Genomic DNA, 24,759 nt, shown 5'->3' with positions numbered 1-24,759 from the left:
TACACTTCTTATTTATTTTTTCCTACCAGTGCCAAACAGGCTCCTATATCAGAAACATAGACAATTACAAGGTGGACATAAACTGTTAACAACAATGTACTGTTCAGTACCTTGGACAAGTACTACCAACCAATACTGACTACCTTAATTATCGAAGAGATATCAGTTATTATAAGCAAATACAGATCAGCTCCTACATTTGTTATTTCATCTCCAGTGGTAAATGTTCTCAGTGATGTTAATTGATCATGACTGATTTTGCTGAAATTATCGACAGGTTAGATAATAATTAATAATGTAACAGTATTAAAAAACTATAGTAATAAGAGCATTTTACCTAATATAACAACAAATCCTTAATTTGTTACCAATGACAGCTTGTAACACATTTCTGGCATTATACACCGATACCAGAAGACACATGAAATATTTCCAGTGTTTATCTTCATTTGTTATATTGTACTAAAGATAAAAGCTCTGTACAAAAACTGATGGAAGAATACAGCCCTTTTATCTTTAAAGTTTTTTACATGATTTTCAAATCTAGATTATGATAATAGGTAATAAATAAACTAATTCATTATACAGGTTTACTTTCATTTTGGTAAAGTAAAAAAAAGAGGCATGTTCCATAAACCCAGACAATTTAAATAAGATGTGATGAAAGGTTTGATTAATGAAAGGATGGTCTTAGTGACAGAGAAAAGTTTTGTCTCTTAATACGCCCAGTCATAAAAGAACTAGAAATTTACAATGAATAAACTCCTATTCAGATTCAATATAATAGCTATTACAACATGCTATATATCACAGAAGTAAGACTAGAATGACAAATTGCCTCCTCAAATTAACCAACCTTTCTAAATCTGTTAGCATCACAGAGAAATACATTTCCATGACCTTATCTATAGAATAAACAGCTACAATGATATAAATATCATTTTTAAACAATGAAGTCTCCTAACTAACCACCAAAACTCATTGGATCTTAAATGTCAACTGTGATATATTTTAATTCCAAATTATTGGGAAGTTTAATTTATAACTAGAACAACTTTTAACATATATACTGGAATTAAATTAGTCACATGTTAGTCATACTTTCTCAGTCAGCTTCACAGGCACTTTCATAAGTGTATGTAGGTTGACACATGTCATTCACTTTTGGCCAATTCCTAGTCCCACTGAAGTCAAAGGGAATTTTGCCAGTGATTTAATGGGATCAAGGTTTGGCCTTTGTGAAGTTTAAAGCTTTACTTATGCTTTTGTGAATTCGACTGACTTTATAGTATCCAAGTCTGTTTCTATATATCACTTTGGTTCAAACAAAATGGCAGAGCTACACTGTTTTCTATATGGTAAGATTATCTTGGCGCTTTTGTTAATTGCCACTACATTAGCAAATATTGTAAAGGATCTTTCTAGGACTTATATCACATCATTAAAGACCCACTGACACCTCCTGGAGACTACAAAAAATACTCTAACTGTCCCATCTGCAAAAGCAAAGAGTAAAGAAACTACATATAATTTTGATTCTGTAATAAATTATTTACGTTTATCCTCTGGCAACACTTTTACACCTACCTATTCACATGGGTTTAAAATAGAATGTATAAAGCACCCACTTGTGTCTATAAAGTTTTTGTAACAAATACTGGTACTCCCACTTTTTCTAATGAAGTTTTTAAAATCAAACTTGCTCTTTTGTGACAGTAAAGTTGTTAAAATGTTGGCCATTGCCAAAGCAAATCTGCACTTACCCCAGCGTTGTCATAGTGACGATGGTGTACCAGAAGGCCGCAGGGATACTGGTGAACTTGCTGGACGATGAACCTTTCTCTGCATAGAACATGACCGTGGCAAAGATGATGATAGCCATGGTCAGTGAGAAGAGGAGAAAGCCCAACTCCGAGGCACAGCTTTTTAGCGTGTAACCCAGGATGCGCAGCCCCTGTGAGTGGCGGGAAAACTTAAAGATCCGGAAGACACGGAAGACACGCAGTGTCACAAAGGCCCCACTGACATCCTCGTTATCTGTCATCACCAGACCAATGTAATAGGGCATGATGGCCACTACATCAATAACACTCATGACACTGCGCACAAACTTGTAGCGGTTGGGGGCTGCCACCAGACGCAGCAGATACTCAACAGTGAAGATCATGACACAGGCAGTATCCAGGCAGAAGAAAGCCACAGCATAGCGCTCCCCACAGGGCAGCTCCTTGATGCGACCAGGGTTTACCCCACAGGGCACTGTCTCCACCACATTGGCAATGACAGAGATAGCAATGAAGAAACCAGTGACATAGTAGAAGACCAGGGCCAGTGTACTTGTGTGTGGATTTTCGAAGGCCCGCCACATTCTCTCCCGAGTTGTCATGGAAGGCAGGGAACTCTCAGCCGCATGATCCTGATCTGCATCATCCTGCAGGCGCTCAGCATTCTCACGTCGGCGATCCTTGTACTCCTCATAGCAGCAGTCACCTATGATCTCAGGGATGATGCCAAAGAAGGCCAGCTCCTCGTCGTATGCTGATATACATTCTTGGCGGGGGTAGTGCAGCTTCCCTGTACGATAGAAGTTGAGAATGTGACGGAAGATGTCAGGATCCCGGTCAAAAAAGTACTGCTGTGTCTCTGCATGGTAGAAGAAGTCCCGCTCCGAGCTGCCCAGTAGTGTATCAGGGTAGCGCTCCAGGGTGTCCTGCCATGTCTGGAACTGGGTACCACTCACGTTCAACACAATCAGAGAGTCCTGGCTTCGCTTTCTCTCCTGCCGGGGAGCAGCTGGCATGGGATTCGTGGCCACTGGCATCCATCCTATGGCTGCCGCCCGCGCAAATGGCAACCAAGCTGCTACTCCTGCTGCCATGGTCCAACCTGCTAGTGCAGCTGCTGCTGAGGGATCACTTCAGAGCCAATCTAGGCTTGGCCACTAAAATATAAATTTTTAAAAAATGAATAAATAAAAATGCTCACACAATATCAAAGTACTGAACATTACTATTCATTTATTCATTAGTATTAGTATTTATTTAAAGACTTGTCTTGTCTCCTCCCTTTTCCCTCCCAGTGGCTTAAGATAATAAATCAGAGTATTGGGAAATTCATCATGCACTGGTGTCCAAAAAAACCTCACCCTCCCTACCAGCTGGTTCCTGTGAAGAAAGGTCCGTCTGTTGCATACAGACACAGCCTGCGAAGGATGTGCACCCAGCAGCCAGCTAGGGCCAGCCACCCGGAGCTAGGGGAAGATCTTTCTGCCCTAGCGATGTGCGCCCACCCCGACTCTCCGCCCACCTGTTCCTGCCGGAGGAGCCAGGCAGCTGCCGCTGGCGGCGGAATGGGCGCAGGAGGGAGGCGCTGGCAGCCGCGAAACAGTTCCCAGCCGGGGGCTACCGCAGAATTTCTCCCCAGCCCCTCCCGCTCTGCACAACGCTAAGTGGCCCGGCTGGAAGGGGAGTGGGCAGGCGAAGGCGGCCGCCCCTTCCCTATTCAGAGCCCCAGCGCGACGTCGGGACTGATCCCCCCCCGCCCGGTTGCTCCTGGGATTTCGGCCCTGGGAGAAGGGGCAGGGGGAGCCCGCGGCCGGGGGAGGAGCTCAAGGCGACAGCCTTAAACTTCACGGCAAGTTTTCTTCCAGGAAAACACGCTGGAGCAGAGAATGACGCGCGGGGGAACCCCCGACGGAGGGGGCGGCTGCCTGCTGGCGAGGGGGAAATCGGGACTGGGGTGATGGGGCGGGGTCCAGAGCCGGGAGGAGAGAAGCGCAGAGCCCGGGGAGAGCCAGGGGGCGGGGGGGGTCAGAAGGGCCCCGGCTCAGGGGACTAGCCAGTGGGGCGCTTAAGCATCCAGGCGAAGGAGCGGTTGGGGGGAGGAGCCTGCCGGTTTATGGGGGGGCTGGGGCGGGAGAAGAGAAGTTTGGGGAAAGCCGGGGAGGGGGGTGGGGCTGGGGTCGGGGAGGGAGAGACGTGTGGATGCGTTACAGTGACTGTGGAGCTTGGAGGGGAGACACGGGTTTTGGAGTCTGGAGTGAAGCGCGGGTTGGGTGGGAATAGAGGTTTAGGGGGTCTCCGTAGTGCAGGGGGGTCAGCGAGGGGCGGGGGTAAGAGGCGCCCATGCTGAGGCTAGGGAGGCAGGGGGATTGGGGGGCTCCATAGTGCAGGGAGGGGGCCATGCTGAGGCAGGGTAACCGGGGGGTTGCACAGTGCACGGAGGGCGGGGCATGCTGAGGCTAGGGAGGCAGGGGGCTTAGGGGGTCTCCATAGTGCAGGGAGGGGGCCATGCTGAGGCAGGGGAATTAGGCGGTCTCCCTCCTGCACGGAGGGGGGGCATGCTGAGGCTAGGGAGGCAGGGGATTAGGGGGGCTCCATAGTGCAGGGAGGGGGCCATGCTGAGGCAGGGTAACTGGGGATCTGCACAGTGCACGGAGGGGGGCATGCTGCGGCTAGGGAGGCAGGGTGACTGGGGGTCTCCATAGTGCACGGAGGGGGGGCATGCTGAGGCTAGGGAGGCAGGGGATTAGGGGGGCTCCATGGTACAGGGGGGGCATGCTGAGGTTAGGGAGGCAGGGGATTGGGGGGGGCATAGTGCAGAGAGGGGGCCATGCTGAGGCAGGGTAACTGGGGGTCTGCACAGTGCACGGAGGGGGGAGCATGCTGAGGCTAGGGAGGCAGGGTGACTGGGGGTCTCCATAGTGCACGAAGGGGGGCATCCTGAGGCTAGGGAGGCAGGGGATTAGGGGGGCTCCATAGTGCAGGGAGGGGGCCATGCTGAGGCAGGGTAACTGGGGGTCTGCACAGTGCACGGAGGGGGGCATGCTGAGGCTAGGGAGGCAGGGGGATGAGGGGGTCTCCATAGTGCAAGAGGAGGGGGCCAGGGAAGGGATCAGTGAGCCTCGTGTGCGATTAGGGGGAAGGGGGCTCGCGGTACGGACGGTGTCGGGGAGAGGTTTGGAGCGGGACCCGAGGCTGAGGGAGCCTCCCTGGTTCCCCTGGCCGGGTGCAGTTTGCTGGCTAGAGGCAGGGACCCCCCCAGCCCCAGGCTCGGCTCGCCCTCCCCCGGCCCGGGCGCAGCCCGCGGTACGTACCTGGCAAAGTCTGGCCAGAGCGCTCACTTGCATAGAGACTTTTTTTTCATCCGCGGGGCCCTGTCGGGAAAGGCGGAGAGACGGGAGCCACTGGGAAAGCCAGCCCCGAGCCCAGGGGCCAGAGCTACCGGGGCTTCCCCCGCCGCCGCCAAGCACCACCAGCAACAAGTTCCAGGGAGGGGGGGAGGAAGCAGCGTAATCGCGCCTGGCAAGTTAATGGAGCGCGTCTTTCCCGAGGAGCGGGGCTTGCGGCGGGGTGGCCCCTGTCAGGAGGGAGTCGCGCCGCTGCCCATGCCGCCGGGCGGCTGAGGGGCTGCAGATGGCCGCGGACTGGGTGGGGAGGAGGCACTCGTGAGGCAGAGGGCACAGCAGGGCTTCTCTCTCCTGCCCCTCCAGTGGGTGGGCCATGCCTCGCAAAGCTGGGAGAGGAGCGGCTGCGGCGGCGGCTGCAGGTTGTTATTTTCCAGGCGGCTGCTTCTCCTTTCCGCTCCTGCAAATGCCACCGAAGGAAGCAGCCAGGAGAGGTGGCGTGAAGGAGGAGGACATCGATCCGAGAGAGGAACAAAGAGAATTACAAATCGTTACACGCCGGGTTGCGGTGCAGGCGAGAACATGGGGTGGGGGGGGGGGTGTGTGTGGCTCGTGTCCGTGCGGCTCAGTCCACCCCCTCATTGGCTGCGTAATTAGTTGACTGCTGCCTGGGGCGGAGGTCAAGCTCTGGATACGATTTAGAAGAGGCAATTAGGGTGATCTCTTTGAACTGCCAGTTCCTTGCAACAAAGGGGAGAAATTAGTTGCTTAAGGAAAAAAAAATCAAATTACAGACTGGAAGTGAAGTGTTGCGAGACTTTTTAATAGCAGCTTCATTCCTCTTTGTAGTTCCCATCGCATCCCTTATCCAAATTGCTTTTCTAGCTTTCAAGAAAGGCGATCGGTGGGACGGGTGCTGTGAGCATTTTCATCCTTCTGTCCTTTCTGTTCCCTTTTAAGACAATCCACCCTTTCCTCATCACTAGGTGGCGTGTGGATGACGAGAAGTTAATTCCTCACCTTTCCTAAAGCGGCCCTGCTGCAGGGACTGAGGGAGAGAAGCAATCTGCACCCCACTAATCCTTCTTATTAGAAGATCTAGTTACAACCAAAATTACCAATGGGGAAAGGAATTGTCCAGTGATTATAAAAATCCATCGGGTTTTTATTTTGTAATATCTACAGTAATTTTTAAGGGTGTGGCTTTTTTAAAAATAGAGATTGTAAATTTAAGAAAATTGTGCATCTTTCAGTAAAAAGTACAGAGGTTAGTGATATGATTTCCTAATTTTGAAATGCTATTTACTAGTATCCTGTAAGTGAAACGAATGCTTTGTATTTCAGAATTAAAATGCTTAAAACAATCAGTCTTTTTCACTGAGCTTACAAAAAGGTGGTTATTTCTCTTGTTCACTAATGTTTGATTTGGCTTAGTAATAACATGAAGAGCTACAAATCTGTCATATAGTAATTTGCTTCCTTCATATTTCAATATCTGAAACAGTGCATTTTTAGCTACTTCTTTCACTGTTGTTATATCTTTGGACTCAGCCTTAGATGTCTGGCTTATAAGAAGGAGAGACAAATCACCACATCTGGCAAATCATTAAAAAGTAGGAAGTATAGCAGAGTCTAAAACAGTATATACTGTACTTTTTAGTGGACTTGGATGTTTTTAAATAGTATGGTTAACTTTTAACATGTAAAACTATATTTTTTTATTCCTATTGAGAGAGAGTACTCTAGCATGACAAATCTACATGTTCCCCTGAGAAATATTTGAAAAAAGTGAGTCTTTTACATAAATTAAGATATAAGGATCATGACATGTATAACCTGTCTAATTTCTAAATTAGGAGAACTTTGGATCAAGAGCATCAAATCAAGCTTACTAAAATAACGATAAAGGAAAAGGAGCCTTTCCATTATTTTATTAGAAGTGTTATGATTCAAATCTAAATGCTCAGTATATTAATCCTACATTTTTCTGCTGTTAGCAACATGTATGCAGAAGTAACAGTGCTTTTTTAAAATAAAGTTTGACTTTTAGTGTTGGAGAAAGCTTTCAAAATCTTCAATATTTTGCCTTTTAGAAAGTCTTAATCATTGTGAGCTTTTTATAAGACAATGCTTTAACACCATGTTAATTATTAAAAAAGCAATAAGTTAATGATTATTCTTATAAAAAGACTTGATATCCAATTTGCAATAGGTTGGTCAAGATATATATATAAGGGGCTTTAAATGTCAGTGATACCATTTCCCAATGCTAAATGACAGGGATGGCCTCTGATCTAGCAATGTCAAAAGGTAATATTATGACCACTAACAAAACATCTGATTGACGTTTTCAATAGTTCAGCAGCGAGTCATATAATAGTGAGATCTCCTTTTTTAACGTGAACCGCCTTTGCCTATAAAATGGTTAGCCTTTTTTGTAATCTTTACTTGTATTTTTGTTTTGCAGTTGTTTTCTTACAAAATTAAACTGTGCAATCAGAACTCATACTCCCCTTCTCCCCACATATACATACACAGACACGGATGAGGATAGGTTCCCTTGAAGAACTCACTGACATTTGACATTGCTTTAAAGATGCAACAACAACAAATATATTTAAAACCAGCTGAGTTGGAAGATAGGGTAAGTCAGGATATTTGGATAATTACATCTTGAAACTTTCACTTTTAAGTCATAAGTTTGAGGTCAAAAGTGATTGAAAGTAATGTCTTTCAGAGAACTCTGATGGTGTGAAATGTTTATGGTTTCAGTCCAGTTCCTATTAAATAGGTGTCCACATCATAGAAATGATGGTACTGTTCAGAAATAGTATCCTCAGAAGAGAAGCTAAGGATTATACGGGTAAGCATATTCTACTGCCTTCTCATTCCAGCATGAAATCCATTAAAAATATTATGAAAGGCATTTAGAGAGAAGCTTGAACTGTTACTTGAGTTCTACCTGTTCTGTACATAGAGACTTTCAGTCTCCAGTATTCTTAATCCAGCACTTTCAGGAAGACTAATTTCATGTAAGTAAAAGCTACCATATAATCAATTTGTCTCCTGAAGTCATAATCCTCTTTCTGTGACATCACTATCACTTACTGGGAAATTGGCATGATTGGCATGGCGTGACAAAAGGAATTATGACTTCAAATAAGAATTAAACAGGAGGAGCATTAAAGATAATAACTGAAATGTGGAAGTAAATGGTGTTAGAGATTAAAACAATAAAATATAAAAGAAATTGCTTCTAAATAGTTTTTGAAAATTTTCTTATGAGGTGCCAAGAGGTCTCTGTGGATTAAGCAGATTAAAGCCTGTGATGCCAAAGAATTATTGCATTTACTTGTTGATTTTCTTTAGTGCATTCTTGATATAGTTAGAGTTTTAACACCAAAAGCTTTCTTTGGTACACAAAATCATATGGTCTCCTCTTAATAATTCATTAGTCTGCAGAAGAGAAGAAAGAGAAGAATGAGGGGGGATTTGATAGCTGCTTTCAACTACCTGAAAGGGGGTTCCAAAGAGGATGGCTCTAGACTGTTCTCAATGGTAGCAGATGACAGAACGAGGAGTAATGGTCTCAAGTTGCAGTGGGGGAGGTTTAGATTGGATATTAGGAAAAACTTTTTCACTAAGAGGGTGGTGAAACACTGGAATGTGTTACCTAGGGAGGTGGTAGAATCTCCTTCCTTAGAGGTTTTTAAAGTCAGGCTTGACAAAGCCCTGGCTGGGATGATTTAACTGGGAATTGGTCCTGCTTTGAGCAGGGGGTTAGACTAGATGACCTTCTGGGGTCCCTTCCAACCCTGATATTGTATGATTCTATGATTCTGTGATTTAGTATTAAGTTAATACTCAATCCTTAACTCACAAAATTATGATAAAAAACAATGGAATTATTTAAAGCCACATTGTCAGCTTTTCTGTGAGGTAGCACCACTACCTCCTTTCTGGTCTCTCTGGCACCCCTTGAGGTGTGACCCATCTTGGGGTGGAGTCTTGTGATTCTTTTACTCGTAGGCCAGGACTTGGAAACCAACAATTTATCACCCTGCAGGGTACCTGCATTTCTTCCCTTCAGGATCTTGTGACAGATAAGACTGACAAACAACTTTCTTTAGAAACTGTATTTTTATTTAGCATTTGCTCAAAGTGTTACTCAAAAATATTTTGCTCAAAAATAAAAGGATTTTTTTTTGAAAAGCCTACATGTGAAGAAGCCTCATCTAATGTGCCTCTTCATTTCAAACATTTCAACATGGGCTTTCCTCTTAAATTACAGAAACAGAAGTGACCTGACTTACATTCTCCTAGAAAGCTCAGAGATTCTGTGACCCACCTTGGTCACCATTCACAGTATGACGTACTGTTCTTCTCTCCACACCTCTGCTTGTCTCTGACACTGAGAGTCTCTTCTTCTGGGTCTGTGTTTTGTTTTTCCAGTCTATCCAGGAGAATGCCCTTCTAATGGCTGCTCCATTGTTTGGGCAGCTGGACCTATTCAGTCTCAATGAGTTGTAACCACCTTCCACGTGACTGTGTCTCCCCTTTAGGTTAGGGTGTTGAAACTGTCTGATCTGATCTGAAGTAAAGCACATAAATCATATTTTAGGAAAATAATTGAAATATACAATTAATATCGTAGGCTCTGACTCCATGGGTGCTCCAGGCCTGCAGCACTCACAGAAAAAAAATAGTGTGTGCTCACCAGCCACCCGCCCATCAGCTGTTCAGCAGTGGGCTGGAAGCACTCAGGGGTGGGAAGAGGTGGAGAGAGAGAGAGGCTTGGGGGAAGGAACAGGGCGAGGCCATGGGGTGGAACACCCACCCAGAAAAATGGAAGTCGGCGACTGGGATTAATACCAATAGTTATGGTAATATATCAGCTCAATCTGCAATTTTCTGACCTTATCAAAATTTAGTTTGTCTTTTGACTGTAGCCCTGATAGCAAGATCAGCAAAATATTTTGAATTGGATTATAACTTTTATAAAAAGGGGAAAAATAATGGAAAATTATTAAGCAAGGCTCAGGTCACTCCCCAGAGATCTATGCAGGAAGGATAATCTATGTGCCTGGATTTCCCACTTTCCATGTGGAAAAAGAACAGTTGAATCTGCAGCACTATCCCTGGATCTTGTAAATGGCCTTCTATGGAGTCAGGGATTGATATATGGAGAGAAGGCATGACATGGATAGGGGAAAATGCACTACATTCACTATTTCCCCACCAATTCCTCAAGAAGTCTACTTGAACGTAACCACAATTAATTTTATGCTCGCTTTCCATGATTTGGAAACATCCCTTTCCCTGTTTAGGGTAGTGTGAGTGAGCCAGAAGCCTCAGAGCTTCAGATGAACTTGGAGATTTTGCAGGTTCTGGGGAACTGACTACCTTGTCATTTCTGCACAGGGGTGAGAGGACAATCCCCTTTTCCCATGGATGGAGTAATCTGGAGGAAATTTCACTGAGGACAACCTCAAAGATCTTCCCCATGTCTTTCCATTAGAAAGGATGATCTGACCCCAAATATTTGCACTGAAGCTGTTCTCAACCAAGAAATACTTATTTAATCAGTTTTCCATAATGTTTGTTACATACCGTGTGTTCTAGAATTTTTTGGAAACCAGAATAAATATTACACTTAGTAAGTGCATAGGAAGTACTGGTTGAAACGAGTAATATTTTACCTAATAGTAAAAAGATAAAAGCAAACTTTTAAACTTTATCCACTATATATAACGATAGATGAATAGATATTTCTAATTTTAAATGCATGTAATTTATCTGATATCATATCTTCAAAATGATACATAAGGCTCATTTATATACAGATTGGGGGCCTGATCTCCTGAAGGGCAAGCATGCCATTAAGTTTCATAGATTCCAAAACCAGAAGGGACCATTATGATCATCTAATCTGACCTCCAGTTTAACACAGGCCTTAGAACTTCCCCCAAAATGTTTCCTACAGTATATCTTTTAGAAAAACATCCAATCTTGATTTAAAAATTGTCAGTGATGGAGAATCCACTATGACCCTTGGTAAATTGTTCCAATGGTTAAATACCCAGTCTGTTAAAATTGTATGCCTTATTTCAATCTGAATTTGTCTAGCCTCAACTTCCAGCTGTTGGATTGTGTTTACATCTTTTTCTGCTAGATTGAAGAGCCCATTATTAAGTATTTGTTCCCCATGTAGATGCTTATATACTGTAATCAAGTCACTGTTTAACCTTCTCTTTGTTAAACTATGTATGGTGAGCTCCTCGAGTCTCTCACTATAAGACAGGTTTTCTAAGCTTTTAATCCTTCTCATGTCTCTTCTCCAAACCCTGTTCCATTTATCAGCTGCAAGGGTCCATGGACTATAACCTGAGTCTACAGAGCCTGCTTTTCCCACAGTGCCATTAGGAGACCGTGCAGAGCCCCAGCCAGGGACCACTGTGGAGAGTAAGTGCCACAGTAAGTACCAACTAAGGGAGCCAGAGTGACAATAACCTGCAACCCTCTGATTGGCCAAGTGCCCTATTTAACCCCAGGGGTTGGCCCACAAAGTTGAAATGCAGACTTTGGCTGCTGTGACCCCAGACTTCACCTTGTCTTCTGATCCCAGCCTGAGTCTGACCCTGACTTTTGCCTCCTGATTCTGGCCTGGTATTGTCTCTGCTCTCGGACTCTGACCCTGATTCCTGCCTCCTGATTCCAGCCTGGTACTACCTCTGGTCTCTGACCTTAGCCTCACTCTGACCATAACTCTTGCTTCCTGAACCTGCCTTGTGCGATTCATCTGACTCCTGTTCAGTGACTTCAGTTCCTGATGTGCAGACCCAGGCAGAGCAGGGACTGCTAGGCCAAAATGTATGCCATGGTCCCTTACATCAGCATAATTCCTGAATTGTGGACACCAGCTTTTGCCCGAGTTGTCCTGAACAGACTTCGAACCCTTGCAGACAGAATCCATTCTGAATGACAGTTTGGCTTCAGAGCCGAAAGGTCTGCTATTGACATGATCTTCTGTCTAAGATATCTACAAGAGAAATACAGAGAATGAAAAAAAGCCCCTCTACATAGCCTTCATCAATCTCACAAAGGCTTTTGACCTTGTCTGTAGAAGCGGACTATTTGTGCTTCTAAAAAAGATTGGATGTCCCCCCAAGTTCTTAAGTATGATTCGGTCATTCAATAAAAACATATATGGCACCGTCCAATATGATAGCTCAGACTCCGAGGCTTTCCAGATTCGTAGAGGGGTCTGTGTGCTTGCCCCAACTCTGTTTGGGATCTTTTTCTCCTTGCTACTGAAACAAGCTTTTGGTTTCTTAACTGAGGAAATCTACTTGCACACAAGATCTGATGGAAACCTGTTCAATCTTGCAAGACTCAGGTCTAAAATCAAGACTCAGGAGGCCCTCATTCTACACCTCCTCTTCGCTGATGACATCGCAGTGACACCCCACCCAGAAGCCCATCTCCGAAACCTCATGGACAGTTTTTCCAAAGCCTGCCAAGACTTGGAGCTTACAATAAGCCTAAAAAAGATTAACATAATGTGCCAAGGAGTTGAGGAAGCACCCTCCATCAAGATCAACAACTATGAACTTGAAGTAGTAAATGAGTTCACATACCTGGGGTCCACTCTTGCAGTCAACCTTTCACTTGAAATGGAACTCAGTATCTGCATTGGAAAAGCTGCCACAACAGTGTCTAGACTGAACAAGAGGGTCTGGCAAAACAACAAACTGACAGAACACACAAAGATCTGTGTGTATCGTGCATATGTTATCAGCACACTTTTGTATGGGAGCAAGGCATGAACCTTATACTCTTATCAGGAAAAGAGGCTCAACAGCTTTCATATGCATTGCCTCCTCAAATCTTTGGAATTTCCTGGAGGGATAGAGTCACCAGCACTGAGGTGCTTAAGCGGGCCAGTATATCCAGCATACAAACACTCCTCAAACAGAGACACCTCCGCTGGCTTGGGCATGTGTGCCAAATGAATGATGGCTGCACCCCAAAGGACATCCTCTACAGCAAACTGGCATCTGGAAAAAAGACCCAAAGGACACCCAAATTTGCATTTCAATGATGTGTGCAAGCGAGACCTCAAAGAAATGGACATGGATGTGGATAACTGGGAAGATCACACTCAGTACAACAGCTTTTGGAAACAAGAGCTTAACAAAGTTACCAGAGTTATGAGAGGAAGCAGTCCAGCTTAGCAGAGGAGAAAAGGGCTCATAGAAGGCAGAGCCCAAAGGGCCGAAACACCATCTTTAAATAAATCAGATGTGGCAGAGATTGTCTCTCTCAAGTGGGTTTCTTCAGCCACAGCATGGTGTCTATAAAACCAATTGAGTAAATAATTTACCTCTCAGGGGCACATACCAATGGTCTCTCCTCGAGACTGAAGGATGCCTACTAGTAGTGGACAGCAGAAATGGACACCATATTCCATCAGTGGTTGCACCAGTGTAAATATAGGTAAAATAACCTCTCTATTGTTTGATATTTCCGTGTTTATGCATCCCAGGATCACATTTTCTTTTTTTTTTTTTGGTTACAGTGCCAGGCCAGGAGTTCACATTCAGCTGATTATCCACCATGATGCCCAAATCTTTTTCATAAGAACATAAGACTCGCCATACTGGATCAGACCAATGATTCATCTAGCCTGATATTCAGTTTTCCAAAAGTGACTGGTGCCAGATGCTTTAGAGGAAATGAGCAGAGCAGGGCAATTATTGCATGACCCATCCCCTTTTTCCATTCCCAGCTTCTGGCAGTTGGAGGTTTAGGAACACCCAGAACATAGGGTTGCATTCCTGATTATCTTGGCTAATAGCCATTGATGGACCTATCCTCTATGAACTTATCTAATTTTCTTTTAGCCCAATTGTACTTGTGGGCTTCACAACATCCCATAGCAATGAGTTTCACAGGTTGAATGTGTGTTGTGTGAAGTACTTCCTTATGTTTGCTTTAAACCTGCTCCCTATTAATTTCATTGGGTGACCTCTGGTTCTTGTTATGTGAAGGGGTACATAACACTTCCTTATTCACTTAATCTACACCGTTCCTGATTTTATAGACCTCTATCATATCTCTCCTCCGTCTCTTTTCTAAACTGAACAGTCCTAGCTTTTTAATCTCTCCTTATACAGAGGTTGTTCCATACCCCTAATCATTTTTATTGCCCTTCTCTTTTTTGACTGCCGCTGCACATGGAGCAGATGTTTACAGAGAATTAGCTACGATGACTCCAATATCTTTCTTGAGTAGTAACAGCTAATTTAGAACACATCATTTTGTATGTATAGTTGGGATTATGTGCATTACTTTGCATTTATCATCATTGAATTTCATCATCTATTTTCTTGCCCCGTCACCCAGTTTTGTGAGATCCCTTTGTAACTCTTCGCAGTCAGCTCTGGATTGAACTATCTTGAGTAATTTTGTATCGTCTGCAAACTTTGCCACCTCACTGTTTATCCCTTTTCCAGATCATTTGTGAATATGTTAAACAGCATTGGTCCCAATACAGAGCCGTGAGGGCTCCACTATTAAAACTCTCTCCATTGTAATAACTGACCATTTATTCCTATTTTTTAACCATGAGAAGACCTTCCCAGGGTAGAGTTTCCCCATCCTATAAGTATGGCCTAAAATCTTTGTTCCTAGATGTACATATTTACATTTAGCCATATTAAAACATATATTGTTTGCTTGCAGCCATTTTACCAAACTATAGAGATCGCTCTAGATCAGTGATCTATCCTTTTCATTATTTATCATTCCCACCATGTTTGTGTCATCTGCAAATTGTCAGTGATGATTTTATGTTTTCTTCCGGGTCAGCTGATAAAAATGTTAAATATCATATGGCCAAGAACTGATCCCTGTGGGACCCTACTTGATGATAATTCCTGGTTTATAGTTACATTTTGAGACCTATCAGTTAGCCAGTTTTTAATCCATTTAATGTGTGCCATGTTAATTTGATATCTAGTTTTGTAATCAAAATATCATGCGGTATTAAATCAAAAGCCTTACAGAAGTCTAAATACATTATGTCAGCACTATTACCTTTATTAACCAAACTTGTAATCGCATCAAAAAAAGATATTAAGTTGGTTTGACAATATCTATTTTCCATAAACTCATGTTCATTTGCATTAATTTCATTACCTTGTGTAACATGCTGGTGGGGATAGCCACACTTGTAAACCACCATATTATACCTCTGCCTCAGCAAGAATGAGATTTACTGGCAATTAGATTGTGTCAGCTCCCTGCCACAGCAGTCTCTCTTCCTCACCAGCAAACTCCTCAAGGCTCTCCTGTCCCCAGCCGTGCCTACTAGTTAGCAATCAGTGAACTTCAGCCCCTAAGCGCCTCAGAGATGTTTCTCTGCAATGCACAGACCCCCACGTCCCTACCGGATGTGCACCAGGTGCAGCACTAGTATAAAAGGAAGCAGCCTAGCTCAGTCTGGGCTGATTGATGAGGAGGAAGGATGCTCCTTGCTGGCTCCAGTCCAGGAGCAGCTGGAACCCCTGATCACGGAAGCCAGAGGAACCGAGACCAGACAGACACCCAAGTGCATGTGGGTGCCTGAGCAGGATCAGAGTCACTAGGAACCCCACACACCGATAAACCCAGGGACCCTGTCAACGCCTCAATGGCAGCTCCAAAAGACATGGTAGGAAGTAGCCCAGGGGGTTAGCTATAGTCCTGCAGGAAAATGGCGTGTTTTGGTTGGAGTCCTGCTGACTCAGTGGTGGAACACTCTGCCACTGCTAGAGCCCTGGGCTGGGACCCGGTGGAGCAGAGAGGGCCCAGGTCCCCCTACTCCAATCGTCACCCACCCCTATGTGGTGGCTCACTTGCCCAACCGCCCGCTAGGTCTTACAGCCCTGAGAACCAGGGTGACTCTACTGACTCTGGCCAATAGGCCTTACAACCCTAAAAGGAGGGACAACGCCTTTGTCTCTGACCATTAAGCTTTACTGTCCTGAGGTCAACGGCAGTCTGACACTTACTCATGGGGTGCATTTACCCCGCACTGGATGGGGTACCCCTCCAGCCCATCACATAGAGTCTCTCTCTCAAAGACATCAAGGGATGTTTTTGGTTTGGCCTACACTACAGATATATCAGTGTAATGATGTCACTCAGGGGTGTGAAAAAGTTATAGCAACCTAACACCCTGTGTAGACAGCACTATGTTGGTGGGAGAGCTTCTCCTGCTGACATAACTATTGCCTCTCGGGGAGGTGGATTAACTAAGATAACGAGAGAGCTCTCTCCTCACATTAAAGGGCTACAACGGTGCAGCTGCATTGGTGCTGATGCAGTGTTTTGAATGTAGACTTGCCCTAACTCTCACAAGTCCAAAAGACCTCCTGGAGATTCAGTCTCCTGTGTCTTTCTGGGGTTCAGGAGCCATGTTAATTCTGTCTCTTGTGCTCAGGGTAACCATTGTTAGTTTAACTCAATGGCTTTGTTTACCCCTAATATGTAAATTGATGTAAACCCACATTCCTTTCTCTAGAACAGACCTGTTTATCATCTTTTCCTTACTAGGCTGTCTGGTCTTAAAAATGTTCCAGTCACATCCTAGAGAGGGAACTAATAACTTCATATATAACACATGCATTTTACAATAATATTAATAACCAGTCTGTTATTAGCTTTCATATACCTCCCAAGGCATATTTTGTACAAATATTATTGCAGTAATGTGTAGGGGGTGAATAAAGGGGTCCTAGGTTCACATCCCCCTTTAGTTCTTTATTAATCGAGTCCCATATCAGCTGCTTCATTATTTTGCCTGAGTTCAATGTCAGACTAACAGACCTATTACTACCGGGGTCATCCCATTTACCCTTTTAAAAAAAATTGGCACATTAGCTTTCTTTCAGTCTTCTGAAATTTCCCCAGTGCTCCAAAACGTATTGAAAATCAACATTAATGGTCCAGTGAGCTTCTCAGCCAGCTCTTTTAAAACTATTGGGTGCAAGTTCAACAGGCTTTGGACCAGGTCCTTAGTGAAAAGAAGCTAAAGCTTGAATGAACACAGAAACTGAACCATCTCAGCCTTTGGGGTACCTTTTGATCAGAGTTGGGAAGTCTGTATAGGAAATCCATGTAGTTTGCCAGACCTGTTCTATGCTAAAGGGCTGCAATTGCCAGTGATACAAGCCACATTTCAAATGTGGTGAATGCAGTCTCTGGTGCTGTCAGCTAGTCACATTTTCACTTTACAATTATTTTTTTAAAACAAAACAAATAAAAGATCTTTATTTAGAATGTGCACCAACAATCAGAGCCACCCTCTTCTCTCACAGCAGTTTAACAAGCTAATAAAGTACTCAATGCTGGAAAATCTCTCATCCTAATAAAGGTCTGTGATGGGTTTGGGCCCTTTGTGATGTCACCTGATGGGCTGAGACACCACTGAGCCTGTCTATTCTGCTAGCCTGGGCCCCCTTTACCTGGCCTTGCTGGGTTAGTCTTACAAGCCTCTTCCAGCCAAGCATACAGGCAGTTCCACACCCAACTACACAGAGGGACAGAGATCCACTCTGGAAAGATTCAGCCTAAGGGGCTTGCTCCAAAACTGTAATGCCCACTCCCTTTAAGGAGTACAAACTCAAAGGTTCTATGAAATTCACCCCCTCCCTCAATGTGGAGGGAGATATGCACAACTTCTTGCTCCCCCTTAACCCCCAGTTAGACATTACATAAACTGGGTTATATTATAAACAAGAAATAAGTTTATTAACTACAAAAAGTGAATGTTAAGTGAATATAAGAGAGACAGAACAAAGCACATTATTGAGCAAATAAACGCAATGTACGCAAGCTAAGCTCAATATACTTAAGAAACAGGCTACACAATGTAATTTCTTACCCTAAATGTTATTTTAGGCAGGTTGCAAAGTTTCTGTGGTTCGGAGTTCCAGTTATATTCCTTTTCAGACTGGACCCCTGTCTCAGTATGGACTCCCCTCTGCCTTCCCTTCAGGTGGCTTTAGCAGTCTTTCATCTTGGGCAGACAGGCCATGGAGAGGAGGAGTCCCATTTGCCTTCCTCCCCACCCTTAAATAGGATTTACATAAGGTGGGAATCCTTTGTTTCCCAAAATTGACCCCCGCGCCTTCCCTTCTAGTGGAAAATTAAAATAAGTCATAGAATCATAGAACATTAGGGTTGGAAAAGACCTCAGAAGGTCATCCAGCCCAACCTCCTGTTCAAAGCAGGACCAACACCAACTAAATCATCCCAGCCAGGGCTTTGTCAAGCCTGACCTTAAATACCACTAAGAATGGAGATTCCACCACCTCCTAGGTAACACATTCCAGTGCTTCACCACCCTCTTAGTGAAACAGTGTTTTGTAATCTCCAACCTAGACCTCCCCCACTGCAACTTGAGACCATTGCTCTTGTTCTGTCATCTGCCACCACAGAGAACAGTTGAGCTCCATCCTCTTTGGAACCCCCTTTCAGGTAGTTGAAGACTGCAATCAAATCCCCCCTCACTCTTCCCTTCTGCAGACTAAACAAGCCCAGTTCCCTCAGCCTCTCCTCGTAAGTCATGTGCCCCAGCCCTCTGCTCATTTTCACTGCCCTCCGCTGGACCCTCTCCAATTTGTCCACATCCCTTCTGTAGAGGGGGGATCAAAACTGGGCGCTGTCATAAATATAAAGGGAAGGGTAAACTTTCCCTTTGAAATCCTTCCTGGCCAGGGGAAAGCTCCTCTCACCTGTAAAGGGTTAAGAAGCTAAAGGTAACCTCACTGGCACCTGACCAAAATGACCAATGAGGAGACAAGATACTTTCAAAAGCTGGGAGGAGGGAGAGAAACAAAGGGTCTGTGTGTCTGTCTATATGCTGGTCTTTGTCGGGGATAGACCAGGAATGGAGTCTTAGAACTTTTAGTACGTAATCTAGCTAGGTATGTGTTAGATTATGATTTCTTTAAATGGCTGAGAAAAGAATTGTGCTGAATAGAATAACTATTTCTGTCTGGGTATCTTTTTTGTAACTTAAGGTTTTGCCTAGAGGGGTTCTCTATGTTTTTGAATCTAATTACCCTGTAAGATATCTACCATCCTGATTTTACAGGGGGGATTTCTTCATTTCTATTTACTTCTATTTTTATTAAAAGTCTACTTGTAAGAAACTGAATGCTTTTTCATTGTTCTCAGATCCAAGGGTTTGGGTCTGTGGTCACCTATGCAAATTGGTGAGGCTTTTTATCCAACATTTCCCAGGAAAGGGGGGGTGCAAGTGTTGGGAGGATTGTTCATTGTTCTTAAGATCCAAGGGTCTGGGTCTGTAGTCACCTAGGCAAATTGGTGAGGCTTTTTACCAAACCTTGTCCAGGAAGTGGGGTGCAAGGTTTTGGGAAGTATTTTGGGGGGAAGGACGCATCCAAACAGCTCTTCCCCAGTAACCAGTATTAGTTTGGTGGTGGTAGTGGCCAGTCCAAGGACAACGGGTGGAATATTTTGTACCTTGGGGAAGTTTTGACCTAAGCTGGTAAAGATAAGCTTAGGAGGTTTTTCATGCAGGTCCCCACATCTGTACCCTAGAGTTCAGAGTGGGGGAGGAACCTTGACAGGCGCAATACTCCAGGTGTGGCCTCACCAGTGCTGAATAAAGGGGAATAATCACTTCCCTCAATCTGCTGGCAACGCTCCTACTAATACAGCCCAATATGCCATTGGCCTTCTTGGCAACAAGGGAACACTGCTGACTCATATCCAGTTTCTCATCCATTGTAATCCCCAGGTCCTTTTCTGCGGAACTGCTACTTAAACAGCCAGTCCCCAGCCTGTAGCGGTGCATGAGAATCTTCCGTCCCAAGTGCAGGACTCTGCACTTGTCCTTGTTGAATCTCATCAGATTTCTTCTGGCCGAATCCTCCAATTTGTCTAGGTCACTTTGGATCCTATCCCTACCCTCCAGTGTATCTACTTCTCTCCCCAGTTTAGTGTCATCTGCAAATTTGCTGAGCTTGTAATCCATCCCATCATCCAGATCATTAATAAAGAAGTTAAACAAAACTGGCCCCAGGATCGTCCCTTGGGGTACTCTGCTTGATACCGGCTGCCAACTAGACATAGAGATGTTGATCACTACTCATTGAGCCTGACGATCTAGCCAGCTTTCTATCCATCTTATAGTCCATTCATCGAATCCATAATTTTTAAATTTGCTGACAAGAATTCTGTGGAAGACGATATCAGAAGCTTTGCTAAAGTCAAGATATATCAAGTCCACTGCTTTTCCCATATTCACAGAGCCAGTTACCTCATCATAGAAGGCAATCAGGTTCGTGAGGCATGACTTGCCCTTGGTGAATCCATGTTGACTGTTTCTGATCACCTTCTTCTCCTCCAAGTGTTTCAAAATGGATTCCTTGAGGACCTGCTCCATGATTTTTCCAGGGACTGAGGTGAGGCTGACTGGTCTGTAGTTCCCTGGGTTCTCCTTCTTCCCTTTTTTAAAGATGGGCACTATATTTGCCTTTTTCCAATCGTCTGGGACCTCCCCTAATTGCCACGAGTTTTCAAAGATAATGGCCAATGGCTCTGCAATCACATCAGCCAATTCGCTCAGCACCCTCGGATGCATTAGATCTGGATCCATGGACCTGTGCATGTCCAGCTTTTCTAAATTGTCCTTAACCTGTTCTTTCACCACTGAGGGCTGTTTACCTCCTCCCCGCACTGTGTTGCCCAGGATAGCAGCATGGGAGCTGACCTTGTCTGTGAAGACCGAGGCAAAAAAAGCATTGAATACTTCACTTTTTCCACATCGTCTGACACTAGGTTGCCTCCTTCATTCATTAAGAGTAATAGAATCATAGAATATTAGGGTTGGAAGAGACCTCAGGATGTCATCTAGTCCAATCCCCGTGTTCAAAGCAGGACCCAACACCAACTAAATCATCCCAGCGAAGGGTCTGTTAAGCCAGGCCTTAAAAACCTCTAAGGGTGGAAATTCCACCACCTCCCTAGGTAACCCATTCCAATGCTTCACCACCCTCCTAGTGAAATAGTATTTCCTAAAATCCAACCTAGACCTCCCCCACTGCAACTTGAGACCATTGCTTCTTGTTCTGTCATCTGCCACCACTGAGAACAGCCTAGCTCCATCCTCTTTGGACCCCCCCTTCAGGTAATTGAAGGCTGCTATTAAATCCCCACCACCACCACCACACTTCTCCTCTGCACACTAAATAACCCCAGTTCTGTCAGCCACTTCTTGTAAGTCATGTGCCCCAGCCCCCTAATCATTTTCATTGCCCTCTGCTGGACTCTCTCCAATGTGTCCACATCCCTTCTGTAGTGCGGGGACCAAAACTGGATGCAATACTCCAGGTGTGGCCTCACCAGTGCTGAATAAAGGGGAATAATCACTTCCCTCAATCTGCTGGCAACGCTACTACTAATACAGCCCAATATGCCATTCGCCTTCTTGGCAACAAGGGAACACTGCTGACTCATATCCAGCTTCTTGTCCACTGTAATCCCACACTTAGTCCCAGATAATGTTTAGTATCAGGTGACAAGACCACCTGATTCTGTAGTGTCACAGCGTCCATGAGTCAGTGGCAGTATGGAGCATCACAAGAAGGCCAAGCCTTTTCACAGTCCATTGTCCTTGCTGATGGGTCATCAGCCCTGTCTGGCTTTTCCATTGTTGTACCTGAAGTTTAAGCAGTGGGTGTCACCCAAAGTAGCATAGTTGAAATACAGATACATATTCAATTTTCCTAACTTCAGATACAGAAATGAACACAAATTGGATAATCACATTCAGTACATTATAACCTTTCCAATGATATCTTACAAGACCTGTCTTGCATAAAGTACACCTTAGTTATGTCATATTCAAATAATACGCATATTGTCATAAAGAATATGGAATGAAACATCACAGGGTCCATTTAACTTTCCAACAAGATGCCACTTACAGTGGTTTTTCACAGATATACAATACAGTATTTCCAGGGCCATTTGCTGTCCCCCTATGCTTAGAGCAACATGTTTTTGATTTTAAAAAGGACCCCCCAACATATGATTCTTATCACCTGGTTAAACTTTTGAGAAAAATATGTATCAGGCACGACTGAAATTCCTTTACCCGAGCTGGTAAAGACCAAATAGAATTTATGTGTGATAACAGATGGGCAATAGCTGTAGAATACTTAATATACCATTTTCAGGCCAATCAATGTGCATTCTTTTATCCATTTCTCTTGATGCACAAGGAAAGCTTGACTGTGCTGAAGGATTAACGGAACTCTTTTCACACTCCTAACAAGAGTGGGATTTGAGAGGCCAATTTGTTTTAATTAAGGCCTAATATCCTATGCAGCATGTTAGAATTAAATTATGCAGCAAGGGCCCTCGATTTATATTGTTAAACTTTCAGGGGATTGAGGTGGGGAAGTGAAGGGAATAGCTTGGGAACCTAAAGGTCAGCAAGTCAGAGGATATGAAGTCTTGTATCAAAAGGTACTTTAAGCTCGGCAGTGTTGGAGCTGTTGTGTGTGCAGAGATCCAGAAGCAGTAGGAAGGAAGTGAGTGGTCTAACTTAAGGGCAGCAGCAGACCAGGAAACAGAGTACTGGACTCTAGTAAGGGGCCTTGAAAGAGATTTGGGGGAGGCACTGAAATTTTAAACCAACTTGGCAGCCTGAAGCCAACAACTAAAATCAGGTTGTTTCCTGCCTTTTCCACTATTAGTACATAAGTATTCAAGTTAGAAAACAAATTAGTTTACATTTCAATAGCTCCCAGTTCACAAGACAGTTTACATTTAAATCTCCTTTCATCTCTCTAAGACTGTCTCCCCTTCACTATCCCCCAACTCCACAGGCCACTGTTCTCCCAGTCCATCTCATCCACAACCCCGCACCTTCTAGGAACCTATACTTGCTGAAGACAGTATGTGACTGCTCGTGTCTTCTGGGCTGGTACTTTCTGGCACAGATATCCCTAGGCTTGTTGCAGATTCTACAGCCTGCTATGACACTACCCATTTCCCTAGCTCCACAATAGAAGCCCCACAGTTCTCATATCCTTCTGCATTGCAGAAGTGTTGGAGCAAATTGTTGGGTGGAGAAGCAGTAATAGCAAAATAGTGGAGTTATGTAGCACAAATAGGGAATTATGTAGTAATTGGGGAAGTTAGACAGTCGCATAATCCCATGAGGTGTTAGCTTGAATAGTACTTTTGTTCTAATGTATGGTTAGACTCTCTTTTTAATGAAACTAGGTCTACTGGCCTTTGGTTGGAAAGAAGTGAAAGAGGTAGTGTGTGTTTTATTCCTAGTGCTGTTTGCACTGGGTATGAGACACACTGACTAGAAAATGTGAAATAGTGATAAACTTACAGGAAACTTGGATCCTAAAATCTTTCTTCACATAGCAAGCATTCTCCATTCCAGAATGAGCGAGCCTATTACGATTCTTCCTAACCCATTACCTCTTTGCATGGAATTTGGTATATTGCCTGGTTTTCATATAAATTATAATTAGAGCTCCATTTTTTCAGTATTAATTAATTTCACTTTGACAATTTTTGAGTTTTCTGATGTCCAAAAATTGGGAATTTTTTTCCTCTTTACATAGTGTAAATGAGAACATTTCTTCAGGTACTACCCAAAATTCTTGTCTAAATAGGATCTACTTTAATTTTTATTATATGTATAAAAATGACTTACATGTTAGTTTAAACATTGTATCTTTGTTACTGAAACCCTCATTTAATATTTAGTGCATTTCATATACCTCTCCCTGGTACTAGCCAGACATTTTTGATGACATATTTACCATAAAAAGCAGCTAATATTAAATACCAAATAATGTAATAAGAATGCACATATTGTTATCCAAAGAGATTACAGTTCTTCATAAATGTGCTTTTCGACTACATTCAGATATTAATGTGATGGAAAAGGATGTAATTTCCATCTTCAAGGAAAATGGAAGTTTATGGAAAAAATGCAGTTTCCACTGGTAGATAGAATGAGAAAATTGTTGATGAAGACTTTTCAGTGCCACATTCAAGCATCACAATCCTATACATATCAAAAATAAAAATAAAATGCTATATGTTTAACTTGCTGTAATAAAGCATTGAATACGTCTTCATGGATAGTAGCATGCTCCTTGCTTCCATTCACAACTGTTTTAAAAATGTTTGCTCAGCGTTCGCACTGGACACAGGTAAAGTTGACACTTGCAATACAGAGCGAGTCAATTCAGGCCACTGTGGCTGTGTTCCTTTCCAGAAATCAGGAATGGTTAAATGGGTACTATTCAGAATTGCTTCTGAATGGTATTCAGCAAATTGTGCTGGATTTTTTATCTCTTGAGAAGTGATCAAACAGAAGTCTGTAGTTTGAAAAGTTCAGAGAAAATTCCACCTTTCGAAATGGATCAGTTACTTGTGCTGTGTACAACAATGTAGTAGAGCTGTTCTCAAATCAGGAGATGAAATATTTCTGGCCAGGGAGGAATGCTATTGTCATACAAGGTCTTGTAAAACAAATGGAAGTTTAATTCTGTATCTTGTTGCTCTTCTAAAGGCAAGTGATT

At 43.8% G+C, this 24,759-nt stretch overlaps 1 protein-coding gene and 1 long non-coding RNA gene across 4 annotated transcripts in view; one reads left to right on the top strand and one right to left on the bottom strand.

The window, feature by feature from the left end:
* The window catches only part of KCND2 (potassium voltage-gated channel subfamily D member 2), a 433,086-nt gene extending 426,998 nt beyond the window's left edge, over positions 1 to 6,088 (bottom strand). The window contains exons 1-2 of one of the 3 annotated variants that reach the window (XM_073328186.1): positions 5,096 to 6,088; positions 1,764 to 2,941 (exon numbers count right to left, since the gene is read on the bottom strand). In XM_073328186.1, coding sequence (XP_073184287.1) covers positions 1,764 to 2,878 — 1,115 coding nt within the window. In that variant the 5' untranslated portion in view covers positions 2,879 to 2,941; positions 5,096 to 6,088. Of the gene's footprint in view, positions 1 to 1,763; positions 2,942 to 3,154; positions 3,217 to 5,095 lie in introns of those variants that run through there. The other 2 variants (XM_073328184.1, XM_073328185.1) reach the window with 2 other exon arrangements.
* A 1,264-nt stretch (positions 6,089 to 7,352) lies between these two features.
* On the top strand, positions 7,353 to 15,122 carry LOC140906861 (uncharacterized). The gene is made up of 3 exons (XR_012157267.1): positions 7,353 to 7,769; positions 11,486 to 11,599; positions 13,704 to 15,122. It is a non-coding gene; the product is annotated as an uncharacterized lncRNA (long non-coding RNA).
* Positions 15,123 to 24,759: the final 9,637 nt, after the last annotated feature.

The sequence above is a fragment of the Lepidochelys kempii genome, chromosome 1, assembly GCF_965140265.1.
Source record: "Lepidochelys kempii isolate rLepKem1 chromosome 1, rLepKem1.hap2, whole genome shotgun sequence".
Classification (NCBI taxonomy): domain Eukaryota; kingdom Metazoa; phylum Chordata; order Testudines; family Cheloniidae; genus Lepidochelys; species Lepidochelys kempii.
This window is presented reverse-complemented; position numbering and strand designations above follow the sequence as displayed.